Here is a 22,935-nt window from a genome sequence, read left to right as displayed (position 1 = left end):
GCTTAGCAACTTAACCACCAAAAATGTTTTGTTTGAATCTGTCCCCAACTTTGTCTTACTGAAAAGATAGTCCTCTGTTTAGCAAAATTCTATGGAACTGCAGCCCTAGGTGCAATACAATTTGTTTTCAAAAAGGGCCTTTCAACAAAATATTTTTTTTTTTCTATACCACATCTTCTCCCCCCACCCTCCACAAACATAAAAGAAAGTTGAACCTTCAGAGTCTTGCCTAGCAACTCAGTCAACATCAAATACAAAATAGCCAGAAGCTCTGTTATGGACAAAGTGGACTCAGTAACTAACTAACTTCGAGTTTAGTAAACAAAGCAGAAGTTGCAGATATTTACTTGGGACCTCTAACTTACCCTCCATACAAAAGGTATATAAAATGACAAGTTAAAAAAAGCACTGTTTTCCTCCAGTGCCTTTGTAAACCCCAAAAGGCTTCAAAACAGAACGCAGACTGAGATTTGTTGCACATTTGAGCAATGCATAACTAAAGTATAACTCCATAATATTTTTTTCCCTAAAAACAGAAGATAAAGCCAAGAACCTCAATAGCAAATTGGTAGTTTACCTATAACATTCTCCAACTCCATCTCAGGATGGAATTCAATTGTCCTGCCAACCACCTTATTAGGTTATAATGCCAACCAACAGCCTAATTTTCCCCAAATGCTGAATTAAGATAAATATATAGCCATGTAGAAAACCACAATTAATATGAGTATTCATACTGTTTTATTTCAGCAACAGATGCAATGCATCACATACAACAGGGTACGCCAACAAACAAGTGTTGCATCACCAGTTAGTAGCAACTTTATTATAGACTATCACGGTACACAAAGAATGCGCTTCAAGTTGTACAAAGCAAAGTAACTACAACATAAAAAGATGTTTATATGCTATATACATTTGGGACACAAAAGATGTTGGTTTCAGATTTGATGTGGTACAAAAAAGTCCCAAAAGGGAAACAAAGATGCTTTCAGATTTAACATTTCCTCTTGACATGCTGTTCTGCTACACTGATGTTTATACCTCCGTTTCTCCACCTAGGAGAGAGTAAAAATGTTTTAGAACAGGAAAGAAGTTCACACCGTTTCACACAAGATTATAACACACACTGGCCAATACTTCAAGGTGCTGCACTGGAAAGCATTTTACTGCAGCAGATCTATTGACATCAGACCTGGTTTTATCAAGTCTGACACATTTAACCCAGTCAAAAATATACTACAGCTTGCTTGATGTTGTTTGGTTATCATTTGTAGTTTTCACTACTTAGCTACAAAGAAAAATAAAACAGCATTTTAAATAAAAAATTACCACACTGTAGATCCATAACTGAAATACAAGATGTTACCAAATAAAGAATACTGAATTAATTATGCAGTAAGTCATTATACATTTAAAAATGCCTGTAAGAAATGTTTAGCCAATGTTATATAAATATATGCAAAGATGACTGAAGACAAAGGCTGAAGTTTTCCAGTTTATCTTTAACGTTGATACATGATGTTGAAGAGACCATACCACAGGGCAGCATTTTCACGAGCACACCTCACGTTCTGTCCGCAATGCGCGGCCCCAAGAGAATCGTGTGGTCAGGGTGACACGTGTCCTGCAATGAAGTTCCCGCTGGCGGGTACAAACAAGGTATAATGTCAGAGTTAGAAGGCAACTTTTTCTTTCGTCTTGCTGGGTCCTTTATTTGCACCCATTAGCAGTACTTTACCTGTTAAATTTACAGACTTGTTAAAAAGTGTTAATCCCTCAGACCTTTAACACCTCCTGTTACAAAAAGCTGCAAATCACTTCAAATGAAAACTCTACGGTTACCTGATGTTCAGTACTTAAAGCAAAATTTATTTTACAAAACCTGACATTTTACATTATTAAAAACATACACTGGAAAATTATTTAAGTTTTTTCCTCCATTAGCTGCAACAAGATCTGTTACATACCTGCAGTGAAACAACTATATCAATTTTTCTTTAGTATGGTTGGTAGTTATTCTGGTGACTGCCTGCACCTCTAGATGCCTTTCCATAGCTGCTCTGCTGACCTGTCAAAGCGATTGGATTTTACAAGTTTAACAGGCAATTTGTAAATCTACATATTCACAAAATTACAAAGCCTAACTCAAGTGGCCCATTTACCAATTTAAATAACATCTTTGACCTAACTTACTAACACACCTGGACAGAAAGTTTCAGTACCAAAATTTGACTTTCTGCAGTTAGCAGAAAATGGGTAACAGCTCATTTTGAGTAACAGCTTATCCTATCCTCTTCTTTCACCCCTATAATTTTACCCACCTGGCCACTTGCCTCTAAACAGCCTCCTTCAGCAGAGAGGGTGAGGCAGTCCAGGCCGCAGACTTCTCCACGACCATCAATGCCGCTCCTTGATTGACCATCAGGAGGCACATTTGCTACGAGGAGATACGAGTAATGTTAGTTTTTCCTCCTCTGCAAAATGGAAATGCTGTTATCTGGACAAAAGCTGGCTAAACACTCCTTCTCATGGGTAATAAAAAAAGCCTCCAAACATAAAACAAGCTGGTTCCACTATCTTAATCCTTTACAGATGTTTAGGTCAAAAAGTTTTTGGCCAATTCAATCTATCTATAGATGAAGCACCTTGAAGGACACCAATGTGGTGTCATCAGAAATAACATGCAGGCTTGAGGTTGCAAATAAACAGCAAAACTAAAATGCTGCTTAACCAACAGCACTAAGGGAAACAGAAGAGATACAAAAGCTACAAAGACTACAAAGCTTTAACACCTCTCCCATAAGCTTTGTTATTCAAAATCTTTGATTCCTTTGTTACAATATTTTCAATACAAATATATCATTTAAGATCTTCCACTTTACTAACAGTTCTCCAAAATCTTACCACCTCACAAAAATAGTTACCAGCCATGTAGCCAAATGCTGTAACTTACTATTGTAGGTATCATATTCTGGAGCATATCCGTAGTTGTTGTAGTTATACCCAGAGTAATCATAACCTCCATATCCATTGTAACCTGGATTGCTATAGCCATTGTTGTAACTACTATAACCTTGATTCCAGTAGCTGTTGTATCCCTGGTTCCAGTTCTGACTTTGTCCTAAGAAAGATAGCAATACAAAAAAATCAGAGTTTGTTCTAAGACACACAACTCAAAAGGCTACAAGAAAAAGCCTAACACCTGAAACTATAACAAGTGATAAAACCTGCACTATATCGTATCCTATGCTGCCTGCCCCAGAAAATTTGCAGGGGACTGCCATGTGAAAAATAGAAAGCCTATACAAGAGAATTTCAATACCACCATATTTTGTGTGTATGCAATAAATGAGGGTCACTTATCGGTTAAAATGTTTGAACACAAAAGCAAGACAAGAACCTCCACAAATCTCCATTGCGACCACCAAGATTTACAAGAAAGAGGATAAACAAAATCTAGGTACTTGAAAAAGAATTAATATCCACCAACATTTTCCAAATCTGTATTTGAAAATTGTGGCATGCCCAATAATCGTTAATCATTGGATGAGTGTTGAAAATGCTTAGGTTTAACTCATCATTTAAAAAAAACAACATTTTCCCAATAGGAACTACAGAATACTTCTTTCCTGAATTAATTTTACTGTATTGTTACATACATTAACCCCAGTTATAAAATGCAAATTCAATATTTTAATTATATTCTATTACTAGAATTTTCTATCACCAACTAACCCAAATCAGGGTAGAATACAAGTACAGAGCAGAAACAACCTCAGTGAAACTCTAAGGATCATTGCGATATAACCAGTAGACATTAACAATGACTTGAGGAATCACTTGCTGACCAATGACTCAAATCTTTTCCATTACTACCTCTTTAGGGAGATGGGAAAATGTCAAATCCCAATGTTCTGGCCTTTTATTTCTTCCATTTTACAACAAAGAATTGGTGTACGGACAACATCTTTTAGCATACTCTTCTACCTCACTAAATTGTAGTGAACAAAGTGTTATATAGATTACCAGAGATTCTTCACACTTAAAATTATATAGCATTCCTCAGTCATATTGCTTAACAAAGGTAATGTAATTCCTCAGTACCATACATTTTAAATCTTTTCCACCCAACAGTCATAACCAGACTGAATCCCCCAATGAACAAGTGGGAAAAGGTTAACCGGATAAACCGATAATTACCTAGCCATGCATTCCTTTACCGTTCCAGTAAAGAAATCACTTCATGTTCAAAACCCACTCGTCAGGAAATTAACTTACCCCCTCTACCACGACCTCTTCCACCAAACCCACCTCCACCTCTGCCTCCTCGTTGCTGCTGTTGCCTGTAGACTTCTTTAGGTTGTGCCACTTTAATTTCACACTGTTTAAAAAATGCAAAAGTATCAGGTTGAAAATAAATCTACAAACCAGGTGGCCGATATAGACTAAAGCATATGAGAGTGAGGCTTTAAACCATGCAACGATGATCTTATAGCATAAAGTCGCCATAGTCCGACCAGACAATAGGCTTTTCTCATTACGACATGTGAGCACTTCATCTAGATTGACAATTCAAAGTAATTGCAAGAGAGGAGTACAGTTGACAAAGTTAGTACTTTTTAGATGAACAGCTGAATTGAATGACTTGCAGAGCCAACTGAGACTTATTAGAATAGATTTAGATTAGATTACATTACAGTGTGGAAACAAGCCCTTCGGCCCAACAAGTCCACACCGTCCCGCCGAAGCGCAACCCACCCATACTCCTACATCTACCCCTTACCTAACACTATGGGCAATTTAGCATGGCCAATTCACCTGACCTGCACATCTTTGGACTGTGGGAGGAAACCAGAGCACCCGGAGGAAACCCACGCAGACACGGGGAGAATGTGCAAACTCCACACAGTCAGTCGCCTGAGGCGGGAATTGTACCCGGGTCTCTGGCGCTGTGAGGCAGCAATGCTAACCACTGAGCCACCGCACGCCCACAAGAAGGTTATGTTCCTAACCAAGAAAGGGAAGTGTGTCATGGTCAAAGCTGACATCAGTCACCGCATATTATTTATCTTGTTGTTGTGGTTATGATGTTATTTGTCTTTCCTAAATTATATCTGGCTGTAATTGAAATGTACATGATTGACTATGAAGTACTTTGAATATACAGAGATTGAGAAAGATATTCTATAAGTTATCTTTTTTTTTTAAACCTTCCCCCAACCCTTTTTGCTGAAATCGAAAACTTGTTTTCTTCAGTTAGGTGAGAAGATAAAACTATCTTGGACAATTTTATGGACTGAAAAGACAACTGGCTGGCAGCTGATTCATCTTAAAAAGCAACAGATGCTTCTGATTTTTCTGGGAAATAATAGAAGTATAACTTTTGTTCACACATCCTATTTTTCTCTATTTTTAGTGTCTGCTCTACTTGATTGCCTTTCCACAAATTTTTCTGCCACCAATTATTTTCTACTTTTTTATTTGAGATCTGCCTCCCACAGACAACCTCCAGTATTGAGGTCAATTTTTCTTTAAATTGCAAACATTTATAAATAGAACATTATTTTATGTACATACACAGTATTAAAGCAATTCTGTACAGTATTTGCATGTACTTTGGCAGAAAGACCTTACACAGAAAGTCCTTCCCCAATGTACCTTGCCACAGCTACTGTGCACAAGTCCTGGACATTGGAACGTACCAGCCTGCAACATTCAGTATTTGTCCTGGAAGCATAACAAGTTTTGGGTGCACCAAAGCGTGCCCTTCATCAAGTTGATGGTTCTCCAGATGCAGTTGATGTTTGTGTTAGTGTGCATTCGAGAGAACAGATCGTAGAGCACACCTCAAAAACCAATACATCTCTCTCCAAACCTTCTTTGCAAAGGTAGGTTTCAAAAGTAGATTGTGACAGTCTCTACGCCCACACTCCTCAGCCATATTGAGTGTAACATGGAGCAGACAGTCTGGGTGTTCATGAAGGGTCTCAGAGGGAATGCCCTTCTCACCACCAACCAAGCCAAGTCTTAGTGCTGGGTGGAAAGTTTTGGCAGTGAGGCATTCTGCCAAATGACTGACAATCTGCTAAGAGAACCATCCGACAGAACCCACCCTCTCCTTTTCTCTGTAGGGTCTTGAGGATAGTACATGCTGACCGTTGCCTGACGGACTTGTGGTCAAAGGTGTTTTCCTTTCCAAATCTTTTCATGAGGGACAGGCGATACAGAAGGTCAAATTACTACAGAGTTTTCCACAGCAAGACAGCCAGGCCCATCCTTCCTAACACCTGGGACAAGTAGAACCTCAGTGAGACTTGATGTTTACGTACCCAAGGTCTACACAGACTTGATGCAACCTGGTCATCAGGATGAGGGTGGAATTGGATATGTTTTCCCCCACTTTATCCAGAAAGCATAGTGTCCTAGCAGGTCCGGTTAAACTTTGCCCTCCAGATTAAGTAGATAATAGCTCAGGTAACTGCAGTGGCACAGACTAGGGGTAGAAGGCAGACCTGCGCCATGTACAACGGACGAGAAGCAGTACTCCCATCTCCTCAGTTTCTGCCTCACCCTGGCAATACACTCCTCCCAGATTTTGGCACACACCCCAGATCTTCAGAATCATGTACCCAGCACCTTCTGGTGAGGAGGATAAAGGCTAACCCAGTTCCTAAAAAACATGGCCTTGTTCTTGTTGCAATTTACCTCGGCTCCCAAGGCCAGTTCAAGCTGGTCGCAGATGCTTGAGAGTCAGTGCACTAACAGCGGACCAGAGTAGAAATCAGCATCATCCATGTACACTGAAGCATTGTTCCATGCAACAGTGTCTTAGAGGTCGGTCACTCCTCTCAGGCTCACATTCTTCCTGCTGGACTCCGCTAAAGGCTCCTTATGACACACAAAGGCAGGATAGTGGGCAGTTCTGCGTGACCCCAGATCTGATTGGAAAGCTTTCTGATTCGCACCCAGATTAACCATAAACCGAACATAAAATGTCCTGCTCCAAGAAACCAGGTTGGGGAAATTTTGTTCAGATCTAGAATAGTGATCACTTAAACTATTAAAATAAAACGTGTGGGCTAATGAGTGTGTGGACTAAACAAGTATAACCTGAATTAATTTATTAAGCATAAAGAAAAATGCTCCAGTAATCCTGTAAGGACAAAGGAATTGGATAGTTTGATTGTACATTCCTGTATTTGTCCAACAAATTTAAAATAGGTGATCAGAGAAACAATTTTTTAAAAATCACATTAGCGCACAAAACAAGTCCTCAGTTGTCTGTAAAAGGGCAGCATTGGGTGGGGTGGGAGGAAGAGATTCATAAAAAAATATGTTTGCAAACAGGGAATGGTAAAGATACATTATGATTTCATCCAAATATTCACAGAACAAGTTAGCCAAAATGCAAACCCCCTCACCAAAAGCATCCAAATAGACTTTACAGCAAGGAAATACTTAGCATGCTTAGTGAGCTTAGAACAAACAAACAAAAATAAAAATTAGGAAATCCGGTATTTACCTACTACAGCAAGTGAAATTAGGATAGATTGACAGGTATAAGGACACTACCACACCCTGGAGGTTGCAGTTGGTATGGATGAAGTTCAAACTGACCCGAAAGTAGGTGATGTATTAATACCAAACATCATGAAACCAAGTAAAATGCAGCTCGATGTGGACATAGCATCAGTAGTCATGCATAAGAGGTCGTAGTGAACTCTGTCAAGTCATTAAGACAGAGGAAAGGTATTTAAAGGCTGAAAACTGTCCAGTGTAAAGGCATAAAGCTAATAGTGTTACAGTTCTACATCATTTAGAAAGGCTGGTAAAACAAAACAGATGAGAGAAATGTAGTCATCTCTGGTATAAATGATAGCAATGTGTGGCAAAGGCAAATCCACACATTTACTTCAAACTAAGTCAACTAAGTAATAGGATGGGCCCTTCAAAAGTTGGGCTCAAAGAATAGAGGAAGCAACTCTTCAAAGTGATAAATGCATGGGATGGCAAAAATATTGATGCAAGAAACAAGTGTAAGCTACAGTGGAAGGATTAATTAAAATGGACTGCATAGTCATCTATGTCTTTCAACTTGTAACAAGATTCATTTCCAATTTGAAATATCAGCCAAATTTCATAGACAACTGGTCCTTCTCCAATTATTTAAGGCAATTAACAAGACAAACTTTTTAAATGGTGCTACACTGTATACTATACAAAGCCAACCACACATTTTCATCATTTCTCTCCTCACATGAAACTTGGAGTTGTTTGTCTGAGCTTTTATTCCCAGAGATGCACAGAATTTTGAAACTTTCAGTCTTGAAAAGAGAAGTTCCAAATGGTAGCACCAAAGAGGAAAAGGAAATCAAAAATCTTAAAAAATTTTACAAGATTGACTTTGGCTACATTCTGCAAAGCAAAAATGCACTCTGCAAACTGAAAAGGTCAGATTAAGTAAAGTTGTATATGAAAGAATCCAAACGTGCACAAAATTTTTGTTGTCTCTATCTTTTCATGCACAATCCCACTTGCATTTTACACTAGATTGCTAAATTAGCTCCACCTCAAAATTTAAAAGTGCATGAAATGTCATAGAAACAAGTCCTTTGACCCTCAATCATAGTCATCCTAGTTACCCAACACTTCAGCTGTGCCTAGCAAAGTATTAAATATCTCCCAAAGCCCCAGCAATTTCTGGCCTCCCATAGCAGTTTGGGATACATCTCATCAGCCCTGGGGATTTATGCAATGTTTGCCCACTAAAGCATCTAACACCTTCTCATTTACAATCTTAAGGTATTCTAGAACCTCACCATCGACTGATATCCCTGGCTACAATGTCTTTCTCCTCTTGACACAGATGCAAAATATTTACGACCTCACCCATGGCCATTAGCTCTACGCACAGGTTGGTCTCAAATAGGTTCCACTCTTTCCATGGTAATCTAACTCTTAATATACTTATATAAAAAAAAAGCCCTGGAGTTTTCCTCGATCCTAACTACCGAAGGGCTCCTCTTTACCCTTCCATTTTCCTTTTTAAGCAACTTCCTACCATACACTTTTAAAGGGCCTAGTTCTAAATGCACTCTCTGACATATGCTTCCTGTTTTTTCTCTTTATCAAACTCACGATATCCAATGTTGTCTGGTCTTGGAGATAGTGAGGAAAGATTTCAATCAGAGACTGGTACAGTTGAGAACAAAGGCGAGTCAAAACAGTCAGGGACAAAGCACAGAACAAGGTAGGACTGATGAATTAAACTGCATTTATTTCAATGCAAGAGGCCGAACAGAGAAGGCAGATGAACTCAGGGCATGGTTAGGAACATGGGACTGGGATATTATAGCAATTACAGAAACATGGGTCTGGAATGGACAGGACTGGCAGCTTAATATTCCAGGATATATATGCTACAAGGAGGATAGGAGAGGCAAGAGAGGAGGGGGAGTGGCATTTTTGATAAGGGATAGTTTTACAGCTGTACTGAGGGAGGATATTCCCAGAAATACATCCAAGAAAGTTATTTGGGCTGAACTGAGAATTATTGGGATTGTATTATAGACCCCCTAATAGTCAGAGGGAAATTGAGAAACAAATTTGTAAGGAAATAGACTGGGACTGCCATAGTGATAAGGGTTTAGACGGAGAGGAATTTGATAAGTGTGTACAAGAAAAATTTGATTCTATGTGGATGTACATACTAGAGAAGGTGCAAAGCTTGACCTACTCCTGGGAAATAAGGCAGGGCAGGTGACTGAGGTGTCAACGGGGGAGCACTTTGGGGCCAGCAACCATAATTCTATTAGTTTTAAAATAGTGATAGAGAAGGATAGACTGGATCTAAAAGTTGAAGTTCTAAATTAGAGAAAGGCCAATTTTGACAGTGTTAGGCAAGAACTTCCAAAAGCTGATTGGGTGCAGATGTTCGCAGGTAAAGGGACAGCTGGAAAATGGGAAGCCTTCAGAAATTAGATAATGAGAGTCCAGAGAAAGTATATTCCTGTCAGGGTGAAAGGAAAGGCTGGTAGGTATAGGGAATGCTGGATGACTAAAGAAATTGAGGTTTTGGTTAAGAGAAAGGAAGCATATGTCAGGTACAGACAGGAGAGATTGAGTGAATCCTTAGAAGAGTATAAAGGCAGCAGGAGTATATTTGAGAGAGAAATCAGGAGGGCAAAAAAGGGGACTGAGATAGCTTTGGCAAATAGAGTTAAGGAAAATCCAAAGGGTTTATACAAATACATTAAGGACAAAAGGATAACTAGGGAGAGAATAGGGCCCCTCAAAGATCCTTTTTACCCCTCAAAGATCAGCAAGGTGGCTTCTGTGTGGAGCCATAGGAGATGGGGCAGATACTAAACAAGTATTTTGCATCAGTATTTACTGTGGAAAAGGACATGGAAGGTACAGAATATGGGGAAATAGATGGTGACATCATGAAAAATGCCCATATTGCAGGGGAGGAAGTGCTAGATGTCTTGAAATGCATAAAAGTGGATAAATCCCCAGGACATGATCAGGTGTGCCCTCGAACTCTGTGGGAAGCTTAGGGAAGTGATTGCTGGGCCTCTCACTGAGATATTTGTATCATCGATAGTCACAGATGAGGTGCCGGAAGACTGGAGGTTGGCTAACGTGGTGCCACTGTTTAAGATAGGTGGTAAGGACAAGCAGGGAACTATGAACTTTTTCTTCATGATTATCAAACTATTAGGGTAACCTTTTATTCCAATGTCCTTGGTTTCTAGCTTTCCCTTCTATGCATTTATATGCTGCCTCAATTTGTTTCACATTTCAATGTTACTAATGGAAGTCAATTTGGAATGCGATATTTGACCATCATTATTTATTAGTTTTAGGTTTGGTCTCAAACCTTTTCATAATGTTAAGACCCTCACCATTGCCTGATCATCTCTTTTCCAGGGAAAACACCAACTGTTTAACCTTTTCTAGAAGGTTAACTGGTTCGTGTATCAGCTTCAAAATATTTTTTATCTTCTTCCAATGCCTCTAATATTTTATTCAATCCCAAACTTTGCAAAGTCCTCAGAGGCCTTCCATATTTTTAATGCAAGTTGTTTTTCCTGTTTCATCCCCAATGAACCCCATAGCTTTGCTTTTGGCCATACCAGTTTTGTGTATCTGTACGCATATTGCATTTTGCTGCTGTGTTAAGTTTAGATACCTATTTTTCAAATGGCTTCATTTCTGATACCATAATGGGTTCTTAAACTTAAGTATATTGAAAATTAATTTGTGCACTGCACTTCCAATCTGGAAGCTTATCCTGTAATGTGTCACTGTTTACTTCTGCACTGACTATACCTCAAATTTGACTGGGCCCATATATAGAAATTGGATCAGATTCTCAAGTCCAAATTGCTTGACAATAGTGAACTGACAATTTATCATCACTTTCTACCTTCATCACGCTGAACCAAAACCTGTACTTTTTTTGTAGCCAGTTTATAATCCATGTTGCTACTTGTGCGCTGATTCCACGTGCTCCAACCTTAACCTTGAGTCTACTAGGAGATACCATACTTAAGAAAATCAAAATATTATTGAAAAGCCCAAATATAATTATATCCACCGCCTATTTTTCTTTTCACTCATAGTTCAAGTTGTCAATAAAATTGTTCCAACAGGACTGTCATCCTTTACCATAATTTCAATTTCTAAATTTATCCCATTATACCTTTCCTACCATCAATATTAAGGTAACTGGTCTATAAGTTCCTGAACTAGTTCTGTATCCTGCCTTAAATACAGACCCATGCTACTGTACTCAACTTTCTTTTTTATATTCACATAACAGCATCCCAGATATCTCTTGCCTAGTTTCTTTTAATATTCACAATTCACCCAGACCCAGGCTTTAACCTCTCAATAGTTAAGTTATCAATAATCTTCCCCATTTCCAACTTAAAATGTGATCTTTTGATCTCTTCCAGTGCCACTTTCACTTATTTTCCCTGATAAATGCATGGGCAAAGTAAACATTCAGTATTTCAGTAATTGTTCTGGAATTATCTGTGAACTGAACTGGTGTATCCTTTAGTACTTTGTATCTTATTCTTTTATCATAGAATATTGTTCTACAGATATCAAATTCATTTACAATTCCTCTTTGCATTCAGAACACTGTCCTTGGACTCCTTTTGTAACATTTTTGTATTTGCTTTTGTTTCCTGTAAAACAGTGTCAGTCATGGCACTATTTCACAGGACAGCAGTTATCCCCAATGTTTATTCCCAAGTCAACATCACAGAAACAAATAGTCTGCCCATTATTACCTGCTTGTGTACGTATACACAAATGAGCTGACATTTCATAATCTACAATTGCACGTACCCCTCAAAAAGCACAAGGGACATTGAGTCATCCCTGATGGTCATGAAAAGCACATAAATCCATGTTTTTATTTTTATTTAGGGCACACCCTTAGCTTTAGCTTCAATTTTCTCCCTATCTTTTTATTCATCTATTGTCAAACTCTTGGTTAGTTTGTTCTTTTCTCTAATTTTTGAATGAAATACACTTGTTTGAATATACTTCGTTACTTCCAGAGTGCCATCTTCAGCTTTTCCAAACTTATTTTGGTCATTATCTTATCTATGCCAAATTTAAACATTTTTGTTGCTGTTTAGATTTGTCAATTATTTGCAATGGTTCTTTTCCCACAATTAGATTCCTTTTTATGGCTTTCTTAAATTATGGGCCTATGGCAAAAAGTAAAAAAAAATAAATTTTCTTAACGAAATTTCTCAGTGTTTGAATCCTTCCATCAACTCACTCCCTGCCATTTTTCTAACCTCCTCCAGCATTCACCCAAACGTTAGGTGAGACAGTGGCATTGCAACAATGCTACTGGACTAGTAACCCACAAGTCCAGGTTGTCTGGGGACGTTAGATTTCAGATTCAAACCAAAGCTTGTCTCAATGGTGACAATGCCAACTATCAGTAATTTATTGTAGAACTCTTTGGGGAAGGAATGTGCCAACCTTTCATAGGTCTCCAGATCCACTTTAAGGCAATCAAATTAACTGGTCTATGAAATGGCTGAGCAAGGTCCTCAGTTCAAGGGTAATTCAAGAGAGGCAACAAATGCTGTCAGTGACACCCACACCCCATGTCAGAATAAAGATGTCAGCTCCTGACTCTAGATTATGGCGCAGATTACCTTTCCAATGCTTCACCACTGGCACCTGTGCACACCACCACCTGCACGGAGCTTCATCCGTCAAGGTTTCTCCACCTGCATCATCTCTTTCCTTACACCACCCCCCAAAAAAAATAACCTGACCAAGCTTTAGGTCAACCCTTCAAAAAATTTCTTATGGCTCAAAAATGTTCCACATTTAAAATATGAAACACTTGGAAAAAATAATGTTCTACCCCACAAATGCATTAAAGCTTGTAGTGAAAATGTTGCCAGGCATACCTTGCTAGATCCTATGTTGTGATACTTGTTTTCTAATAGTCTTTTTACTGGTTCTTCCTCCTTAAACGTGATGAAGCAGAAACCTCTCCGTTCATTTGTCTTGTTGTCAATGGGAAGTTCAATGCCTTCAATCTACAATAAAAATATAATTCGGGTATAATTTACATATTCATACCTGACTGTTCAGTTCATCAATACTGAATGAAACTATAAACTACCAAATGTTTAACATTGTAATCCAAAAAGAAATCAAGCAAAATGAAGTAGTGATTTAGTGCTCAAAGTTGAATAATAAAGTAATTTTAACTGAGTTTTTCAGGGGGACATTTCCTCCCAACTTCATAAGAAAATTGGGTACTTGTTTTTCCCCCAACTTAAACCTTAATTTTACTCAAAATACATGAGACTGCAAACAAAACTGTAATATTTACATTGGACAAACCTGGTTAACATCTTCTCAACGCATTTCAATGACTAGAATGTATAGATACAATAAACAAATAGCTGTTGTAGAGATGTACAGCAGGGAAACAGACCCTTCAGTCCAACCGTCCATGCCGACCAGATATCCCAATTTAGTCCCAACTGCCAGCACCCGGCCCATATCCCTCCAAACCCTTCCTATTCGTATACCTATCCAGATGCCTTTTAAATGTTGCAATTGTACCAGCCTCCAACACTTCCTCTGGCAGCTCATTCCATACACGTATCACTCTCTGCATGGAAAAGTTGCCCCTTAGGTCTCTTTTATATCTTTACCCTCTCACCCTAAACCTATGCCCCCTAGTTCTGGACCCCCCCGCCCCAGGGAAAATACTTTGTCTATTTATCCTGTCCATGCCCCTCAATTTTGTAAACCTCTATAAGGTCACCCTCTCAGCCACCAACACTCCAGGGAAAGCAGCCCCAGCCTGTTCAGCCTCTCCCTATAGCTCAAATCCTCCAACCCTGGCAACATCCTTGTAAATCTTTTCTGAACCCTTTCAAGTTTCACAACATCTTTCTGATAGGAAGATCAGAATTGCATGCAATATTCCAACAGTGGCCTAACCAATGTCCTGTACAGCCGCAACATGATCTCCCGACTCCTGTACTCAATACTTGACCAATAAAGGAAAGCATACCAAATGCCTTCTTCACTATCCCATCTACCTGCGACTCCACTTTCAAGGAGCTATGAACCTGCACTCTAAGCTCTTCGTTCAGCAACACTCCCTAGGACCTTACCATTAAGTCCTAAGATTTGTTTTCCCAAAATGCAGCACCTCGCATTTATCGAAATTAAACTCCACCTTCCACTTCTCAGCCCATTGGCCCATCCGATCAAGATCCTGTAATTGGGGCAACCTTCTTCGCTGTCCACTACACCTTCAATTTTGGTGTCATCTCCAAACGTACTAACTATACCTCTTATGCTCACATCCAAATCATTTATGTAAATGACAAAAAGTAGAGGACCCAGCACCGATCCTTGTGGCACTCCAGTCTGAAAAACAAACTCTCCAGCACCACCCTCTTTCTTCCAACTTTGAGCCAGTTCTGTATCCAAATGGCTAGTCCTCCCTGTATTCCATGAGATCTAACTTTGCTAACCAATCTCCCCTAGGGAACCTTGATGAACACCTTACTGAAGTCCATACAGATCACACCTACTGCTCTGCCCTCATCAATCCTCTTTGTTACCTTTTCAAAAAAAAAACTCAATCAAGTTTGTGAGACATGATTTTCCATGCACAAAGTTATGTTGACTATCCCTAATCAGTCCTTGCCTTTCCAAATACATGTACATCCTGTGTATATGTTAAAGAAGCATTTGCCTCATGTCAGCGGTTTATGCTTTTTTGACAGTCATAAAAATTGAAGTTGATTAAATCAAAAATCTCTTTCTGACAAAGATCATGATTTGCAACTTGCCTCTCCATATGCTCCAAAGTAGTCCTTAACCATTTCTTCTGGTACATCAGGACTTAAGCCACCAACAAAAACTTTCTTTGCTGGTTCTTTGCCCTTTATTGCCTTTGCTCTTTTAGGGTCAATGAGCCGTCCATCCAGCTTGTGTTCCTTCAGTTCCAAGACCTGCAAGAATTTAAGAACCGTTTCTGTACTAAAACTATAATTTTCAGAGGGTGTGCATACTTGTTTTATGTTACAAATAATTAACAACTCTGAACCTTACTTAAAAAGTCATTTTTAACATTTGTAATAACAAAAATGTGTCAAAGGAAAAATGAAGTCTCAACCACTTAAGTTCTACCATTGTTTAAGTTCCAGTTCTGAGTTCAGTGCTGACTTGTCTACAGCAGCACAAGCAGAAAAACTGACTGTTACTCCTCCCAGTTCCAAGAGCATTTCTATAATGATCAAGGGATCTTATGGAATTTAATATTTTATTTTAGACCAAATTAAACTTTGATAGAATTACACCTTAAATTGTACCCAAATATGCCAAACAGAACCGAAGTAGTCCTCGGTTTTAACAGAATTGCTGGTGCCATAAATTACGAAGATGTACAAACTTCTGTGACAAAGGTCAAATGTAAATGCACAGGAGAAGCTCCTACCTCAATCCAAAATATTTTTCCCAGCGGGGATCAATAACAAAAAGCACATTTTGTGTACTTAAAATGATCACATCCGCTCTTTACTCACCTAGCTTCCTGCCAATTAGAGTCATGACCTGGGGTGAAAAGCAGAGGTCAGTGCCACAAGAACACAAACTGCACGCTTCTTGGTATCATTCCCTGCTGACAACAAATATCTTCAAAAATGGATTGAGTTTTGAACAATTTTTTTTTGTTACAAGTAATCTATACTTCATAATGCACAACACGGAAAGGATTTAGGTATAAGTCACTACACTAGAGTTCATTTGAAGTAGCATTCTCCAAATGAATATACAGAACCAGCTTTCTGCAAACTAAATCTTGCACACTATTAAAAACTCTGTTATTGAAAGCTGTTTATGAACACCCCCATCCAATTATGGACTACCTCCAAAATGGGTTACACTATTTGAGGTAACTTATAAAAAGGTGCTGAATCAAATAGCAGACTAGTAGCACATTTGAACTAGGACATTAGAAATACTGAAAGTAAATTACTGATTTGACTAAACATTGGAACCAAATAGGAAAGCCTAGTTATATAGCTTAGCAACGTTCTTTTCTAACGATCACAATTGGATACTTATATTTTTAAAGAATTGACACCCATTTACAACATACAATGGTTAACATTTCTCAATACAACTTTTATTCAAAGTCACAAGCACACATTTTGATGTAATTTATAATAGGGCTGAGAGTTGATTTACCCTGTCCACGCTTGCAGGTTCTCTGAATAGTACAAAACCAAATCCTCTTGAACGTCCCGTCACCGCATCCATCTTTATGGTACAGTCCACTACTTCACCGAACCTGGACAAGTAATCTGTCAAATCCTTCTTGCTTGTATCCCAGCTAAGACCCCCAATGAACATTTTTCTGTGAACAATAATATGCATATAGTGACCCCGGCAATTCATTGTTTATAATTAATAGCAATACAAAATAAGTTAAACAATAAGTTGTTTAAGCGCTTTCGACAGCTGACCATGTCTTACTTCCCTTTCCCTTGGAGGCAGTTTTTTTATTTTGAATCATCAAATATATCTAAAAATGCAATTTCTCTGTTGGGTTTTGCTGCCAAAATATTTCCCAAAATTAAAATAAAGGACAGATTTATTTCTTTAAAATAATAAACATCCATACCATCACACTGCAATAATTCATCAATCTTAGTTAACAAGATTTCCCAAATCCAGACTTCCCTAGAAAACTCATCATTTCTACCTATTCCTGTCCAATTAGCTGCCTTCTTTCTTATGCTGTTCTCTTCCCTTTTTCAGCATCTAACCACTTGGATCAGTTATTCTTCCTGCACCTTAAGTTTTCTTGTTCCTTGGCCACAATATTTTATTCAAACAATCAATCTACACTTCCACATTCATCCTAGACAGTCAAACAGGACACCATGTTTTCCTTGAATAGAGGTCTGAACAATGTCTGTCCGTCCATCCACCTACCTTCCACCCTCTACTTGTCTGAACTTGTTCTTAGTGAACAAAATTACCTTAAGTTGCTTAATTGTCCTATGCCTGGACCAACAGACACAGTTTCAAGTCCCACCTGTTCTAAAAATGCCTAATAACATCTCAAAACAGGCTGACTAGGAAAAATAAGTTAAATAAAAGAAATACAAGTTGCCTCATTTCCTGCTCCTACCCTTAAGTGGAAAGTGTCATCAACCTTGCTTCCAATGTCCATCCTTCCTTCATGGCCACATGGTCAGAATCAGAGTCCCTGCAGTGCAGTAAGAGGCCATTCGGTCCAGAGACTACACCAACTCTCCAAAGAGCATCCCATCCAGATCCAGCAACTTCACATTTACTGTGGCTAATCCATCTTTACACTGTGGGGAGGAAACTGGTGCACCTGGCAGAAACCCTCACAGACATGGGGGGAGAATGTGTAAACTCACCGCAGACAGCCACCCAAATATAGAATCAAACCTGGGTCCATGTCACTGAGGCAGCAGTGACAACCAGTGAACCATTGTGCCACCCAAATATTCATTTCTAACTCTAAGCATCCCTTTATTTCAGAGGGCGGACTGTCTGCCAACAGACAATAATGGACACCAATCACCTTCACTACACTTTTTCGCACTCAATTTCCTCTATTCTCCCAGGTTTTTCACTCTTCACTCCAACTGTTTAGAATCTGCAACTTTCACACCACTTCTGACATGTTTCCTTCCGAATAAACTGAGGATTCCCTCCACCATTTGAAAGAACCCTTGGCCACATTCATTCTTTTTAATTCAATTCTGCTCCTAATATTTCCTTTCTCTCCCTGAACTAAAATAGAGCTGTCCTTATTCTCACCTTATATCCAACCAACTTAACTTACAACATCAGATCATCAATACAATTTCCAACCCACCAAAGACGCCTATCACTCCACACCACCCCCCCCAAATTTTGGTAAATCAGACCATAAGGCTGTGTTCCTTCTCTTGTCTTATAAGCATGAAGATCCGGTACAGACAACCAATACAGTGCTGGTCAAGTGCTGAGGTCCTACGCAATTACTTGAAGTTGGTGGACTGGTCCATATTCAAGAACTCAGCGGCCAACCTAGATTAAGTATGCTACTACCATCACAGGCTTCATCACTAAGTGCATAGCAGACTGCATGCCAATCCTAGTGTTCCCCAAACGGAAGATCCACTCCCTACTGAAGTCCAGGTCTGAGGTGTTCAAGTCAGGTGACCCTGACCTATACAGGAAATCTAGGTATGATCTTCACAAAGCCATTAGGGACACCAAGATACAATACCATACTAAACTAGACGCCCAGACTTACCACATGAACAACTGTGATACGGTCTACAAGATATAAAGAGCTATAAAGCAAAGCATTCTATGCTCGTTTTCAACAGGTCAGTGAAATGATGTCACCTGTCCCAACAGCCACAGGTGCATCTGTACCCACAGTCACTGCTGCAGATGTCAGATTGGCATCCTTGAGAATGAATGCATGGAAACTGACTGGCTCAAATGGAGTCCCTGGCCACGCACTCAGATGCTGCATGGACCTACTGGCAAGAGCATTCACAGACATCATTAACCTCTCCTTGTTATGATGGGGAGGTCCCCACCGACTTCAAGACGACCACTATGATCCCAGTGCCGAAGAAACATCAGGCAACATGCCTCAATGACTAGTGCCTGGTGGTTCTGACATTCACCACTATGAAGTGCTTCGAGAGGCTAGTAATGGCATACATCAACATCAGCCTCAATTTGTCTAGGGTCACAACAGGTCCTCAGTAGTGCCAGGAAGATTGCATATACACTCATCCCAGGAACATCTACATCAGACATCTACTTATGAACTTTACTCCACTTTCAACACCATAATTACAACCAAACACATCTCCGAACTCCACGACCAGGACGCTGCACCACCCTCTACAACTGTTCCTTGACTTCTGGACCCACAGACTGCAATCAGTAACAATAGGTGACAACACCTCCTCCAGGATAAGCATCAACACCAGTGCCTTGCAAGGCTGCTTACTCAACCCATTACTCTACTCCTTATAAACTCAGACTGTGGCCAAGTTTAGCTGTAATTCAATTTCCAAATTTGTGGGTTGGATCTCAAAGATTAAGAAAGGTTCCATAGTACAAAGCAAAATAAAGAGTTAAGGGAATTAATAAAGAAACAAAATAAACGTCTAAAGATCGCCCAGGAAAGAGACAGCTTTGAGACAGGGTGGAAAGACAACAAGATCTTTCTCAATGTCAGTAAAATGAAAGAGCTTGACATTGACTTCAGGAAGCAGACTGGAGGACATGCCCATGTCTGTATCAATGGTGCTGAGGTGCATGTAATCAAAAGCTTCAGTCAAAAAAGGACACCAACACCAATACTTCCTCAAAAGGCTAAGGAAAGTCAGCATGTCAACAATGACTCTTGCCAATTTTTATAGATACATCATGGAAAGCATCCAGTTTGGTTACAGCATATCCTAGTATGGGAATGGTCTGCCCAAGACCACAAGAAATTACAGAGTAACGAACGCAGCCCAATCTATCATGGAAACCAGCCTTCCTTCCACCCCAAGAATGAAACCAACATAATCAAAGATCCCCTCAGTTATACTCCCATCAGACAGAACATACAATTGTTTGAAAATACATACCAATAGATTCAACAGATTCTTCCCTGCTATTACCAGACTTATGAACAGAGCTCTCATATCAGAGTTGACTTTTCTCTACACCTTCTCTCTGTAGCTGTAACACTATATTACCCTGACAAACTTATATAAGGTTGATTTGTCTGGATAGCAATACATTTTACTGTATTTCAATAAATCAAATCAAGCCCAATCCACTCCCAACTTCAGCCTCAGGGCAATTTTCTCCATAATAGTCTAGTCTGCTCAGTCAATCCGTGCAACTCCTCCCTTTCCATGAAAGTGCAGGAGATCCAAATCCTACTCTTTCAATCCTCTAGTCTCAAATTGCCAAGTCTCTGTTTAATCCTTCTAGGAAACAGCAATTTGGTTCCATTAATTTCAACAGAGTTTGTTGTGCTGACTGTTTACAATGTGATCTCCTCGATATCAATATAACCAAATGCAGACCAGGTGACTCCTTAGTGGAATACCTCCAGTCTGCCAGCATGACAGTTTCCAGTCACTTGTCATTTGAATGCTCCACAATGCTCCTGCTGGTACTTCTCGTACTATGTCTGCTGCAGCATTCCAATGAACCTTAAGTCACAACTCAAGGAACAGCACCTCATCTTTTAATTGTGCATATTACAGCATTCTGATCATAAGTGAATTCAAAAACTTTAGGTTAAAAAAAATCAATGCATCCATCTTGATTTGTTTCTTTGCTAATTTATGTTTTTTTTCCATATTTCTCCATTTTGCTTTACATTTCGAAACCAGCTTTCTCAGCACTGACACTGACTTTTATTTGATTATTAATTCCATTACCCCTTCATTTTGCTTGGCATTGCGAAACCCTTTCTTAGTTTTTCCTGCCCTCAAATTTATCACGTATCTCTTATTTTGTTCTCACCACCAGTCCCAAAACTTTTCCAATCCTGGTGAAACAAAGACTTGAAACTCTATACTGATATTGAACACAATAATAGCGACATTGTGATTTTATTATGAAGAAACGGTGGCCGATTTGGCAACGAAAATGGGAGGCCATACTTTATTGGCTTGTTAATACCCTCTTGCCGCGTGGGAGAGGTGGAGAAGGGGAGGCGCTGCTTAAAAGGTAGTGATGGAGGAAACTAGAGAGAGACCGTCATAGTGAAACTAGGTCACATACACAGCCAGCCGGACGCCGAGTCACTTAGCCACGTTGTTGAACCAAACAAAAACAAGAGATAAAGGGAGAAGCCGGAATGACAAGAGTTTAAGGAGAGAGAACGAAGAGGCGGGCAATCCCCGGGTGGTGTATCCACGGCAAGTTCAGAGAGGAGGGGCGTGTGAACCAAACACGCGCTCGGGGCCCGGGTCCCGGGGCACGCGCCGCCCCCTTGGGGCGGGGGGTGGGTGTGGAGAGGAGAAGCGCTCTCCCCCGCCCGGGGGCCTCCGTCTCGGTGGTAAAGGGCTGTTTTCCCTCCCTACCCCCCGGGGTGCGGCCCCTTCTCCCTGCTTGCTCACCCTTCGTCATCCTCGTTCTTGCTGGCGTTTATTTTAGCTCCTTCAGGGAACTCCTCGGTGGGCGCCGCCGCCGCCGCCGCGCTCTGCTCCATGAGGCCGGCGGATGGCGGGTTGTAATTGTACTGAGAGTCCATTGGTTCCTCTCTCTCCGGCGGGTTTTGTCGGGAGGGCAGGTTGGAGGAAGGAAGGGGGAGGGTGGGTAAGAGAGAGGGGGAGGGGCGACCGGGACGACTACTCTCTCGTTATTTATTTATTTGTTTGTTTGTTTTCCCTTTTCCCCCACCCCCGCTCCTGCCACTAAGGACCGAGCGCCGCCGCTGCTGCTGCCGCCACCGATAATGATAATGATGGTGCTGCTCCTCCTCAGCTACAAAATGGCGGCCGGCGCATCACGGAGGGGGTGGGGCGGAAAATCCGGGCACCGGCCTCCTGTCGCCGGCACGTGATCGCTCGCCGCCCAATCGCGTGAGGCCGCCCTTGTGTCCGCTGCTCCTGGTTTCGGAGTGTCAACGCGTGCCCCCTCCATCCCCCACTGACTTTGTGGGTCTCGGGCCTTTCTGACTAGGAGCACGGAGTGCGCAGACTCGGAACCGGGGCAAGAATTCCAAACAATGAAACGTTCCATCGGTGGAACGTTCCCGGGGGGGGGGGCTGGTGTAACCAATGGAGTGTGCTTTAGGGGTCAGTGGTGAAAGCACAATTATTTACACTGTCTAGAATCAGGGAGATTAATGACTTGAGTGAGGGAAGAAGACAATTGTCAAGTTTGCGGGTGACGCAAAATAGGCCTGGAGAAAACAGCGGTGAGGATGACACAAAGAGGGATAACAACTGGGCAGATGGACTCTAAATGTGGCGTCGGTGGAAGAATAGAGGCGCTATTATTTAAATGGGACCTGGGTTTGAATGCTGCTGTGGCAGATGGTGGAATTTCAATTCAATAAAAATCTGGGTTAAGAGTCTAATGACGACCGTGAATTTGTTGTCAATTGTCCGAAAAACCCATCTGGTTTACTGATGTCCTTAAGGGAAGGAATCTGCCATCCTTCACCTGGTCTGTATCTCCAGACGCACAGCAATGTGGCTGACACTTCACTGCCCTCTGGGCAATTATGGTTGGCAATAAATGCAGTCCTCATTTTTGCCGAATAAATGCTGGTCCAGTCAATGAGGTCCTCATCCAATAAATGAGTTTTGAGGGTCCTAAAGCTAGCACACAAGATCAACAGATAACAGG

The 22,935-nt window shown here is 40.4% G+C and overlaps 2 protein-coding genes across 5 annotated transcripts in view; one reads left to right on the top strand and one right to left on the bottom strand.

Moving 5' to 3' along the window:
• enoph1 (enolase-phosphatase 1) overlaps positions 1-22,935 on the top strand; it is a 66,253-nt gene that overhangs the window by 21,477 nt on the left and 21,841 nt on the right. The window lies entirely within an intron of this gene.
• Positions 725-22,136, bottom strand: hnrnpdl (heterogeneous nuclear ribonucleoprotein D-like). 4 transcript variants are annotated; one of them, XM_043695066.2, is made up of 9 exons: positions 21,699-22,136; positions 16,771-16,939; positions 15,372-15,533; positions 13,458-13,589; positions 4,282-4,384; positions 2,957-3,124; positions 2,325-2,440; positions 1,971-2,071; positions 725-1,058 (listed from the first exon to the last, which is right to left on the bottom strand). In XM_043695066.2, exons 1-8 carry the CDS (start codon positions 21,830-21,832, stop codon positions 1,985-1,987), a joined length of 1,071 nt encoding a protein of 356 aa, XP_043551001.2. In that variant the 5' UTR covers positions 21,833-22,136; the 3' UTR covers positions 725-1,058; positions 1,971-1,984. The 4 variants fall into 4 exon arrangements, with proteins under 4 accessions (XP_043551001.2, XP_043551014.2, XP_043551023.2 ...); XM_043695079.2 differs by having other exon boundaries at positions 4,315-4,384; positions 21,699-22,105; XM_043695088.2 differs by lacking the exon at positions 2,325-2,440 and having other exon boundaries at positions 21,699-22,090.

Source organism: Chiloscyllium plagiosum, unplaced genomic scaffold (assembly GCF_037043375.1).
Source record: "Chiloscyllium plagiosum isolate Xiang-an unplaced genomic scaffold, Cpla_swu_hap1 HiC_scaffold_1, whole genome shotgun sequence".
In the NCBI taxonomy this organism is placed as follows: domain Eukaryota; kingdom Metazoa; phylum Chordata; class Chondrichthyes; order Orectolobiformes; family Hemiscylliidae; genus Chiloscyllium; species Chiloscyllium plagiosum.
This window is presented reverse-complemented; position numbering and strand designations above follow the sequence as displayed.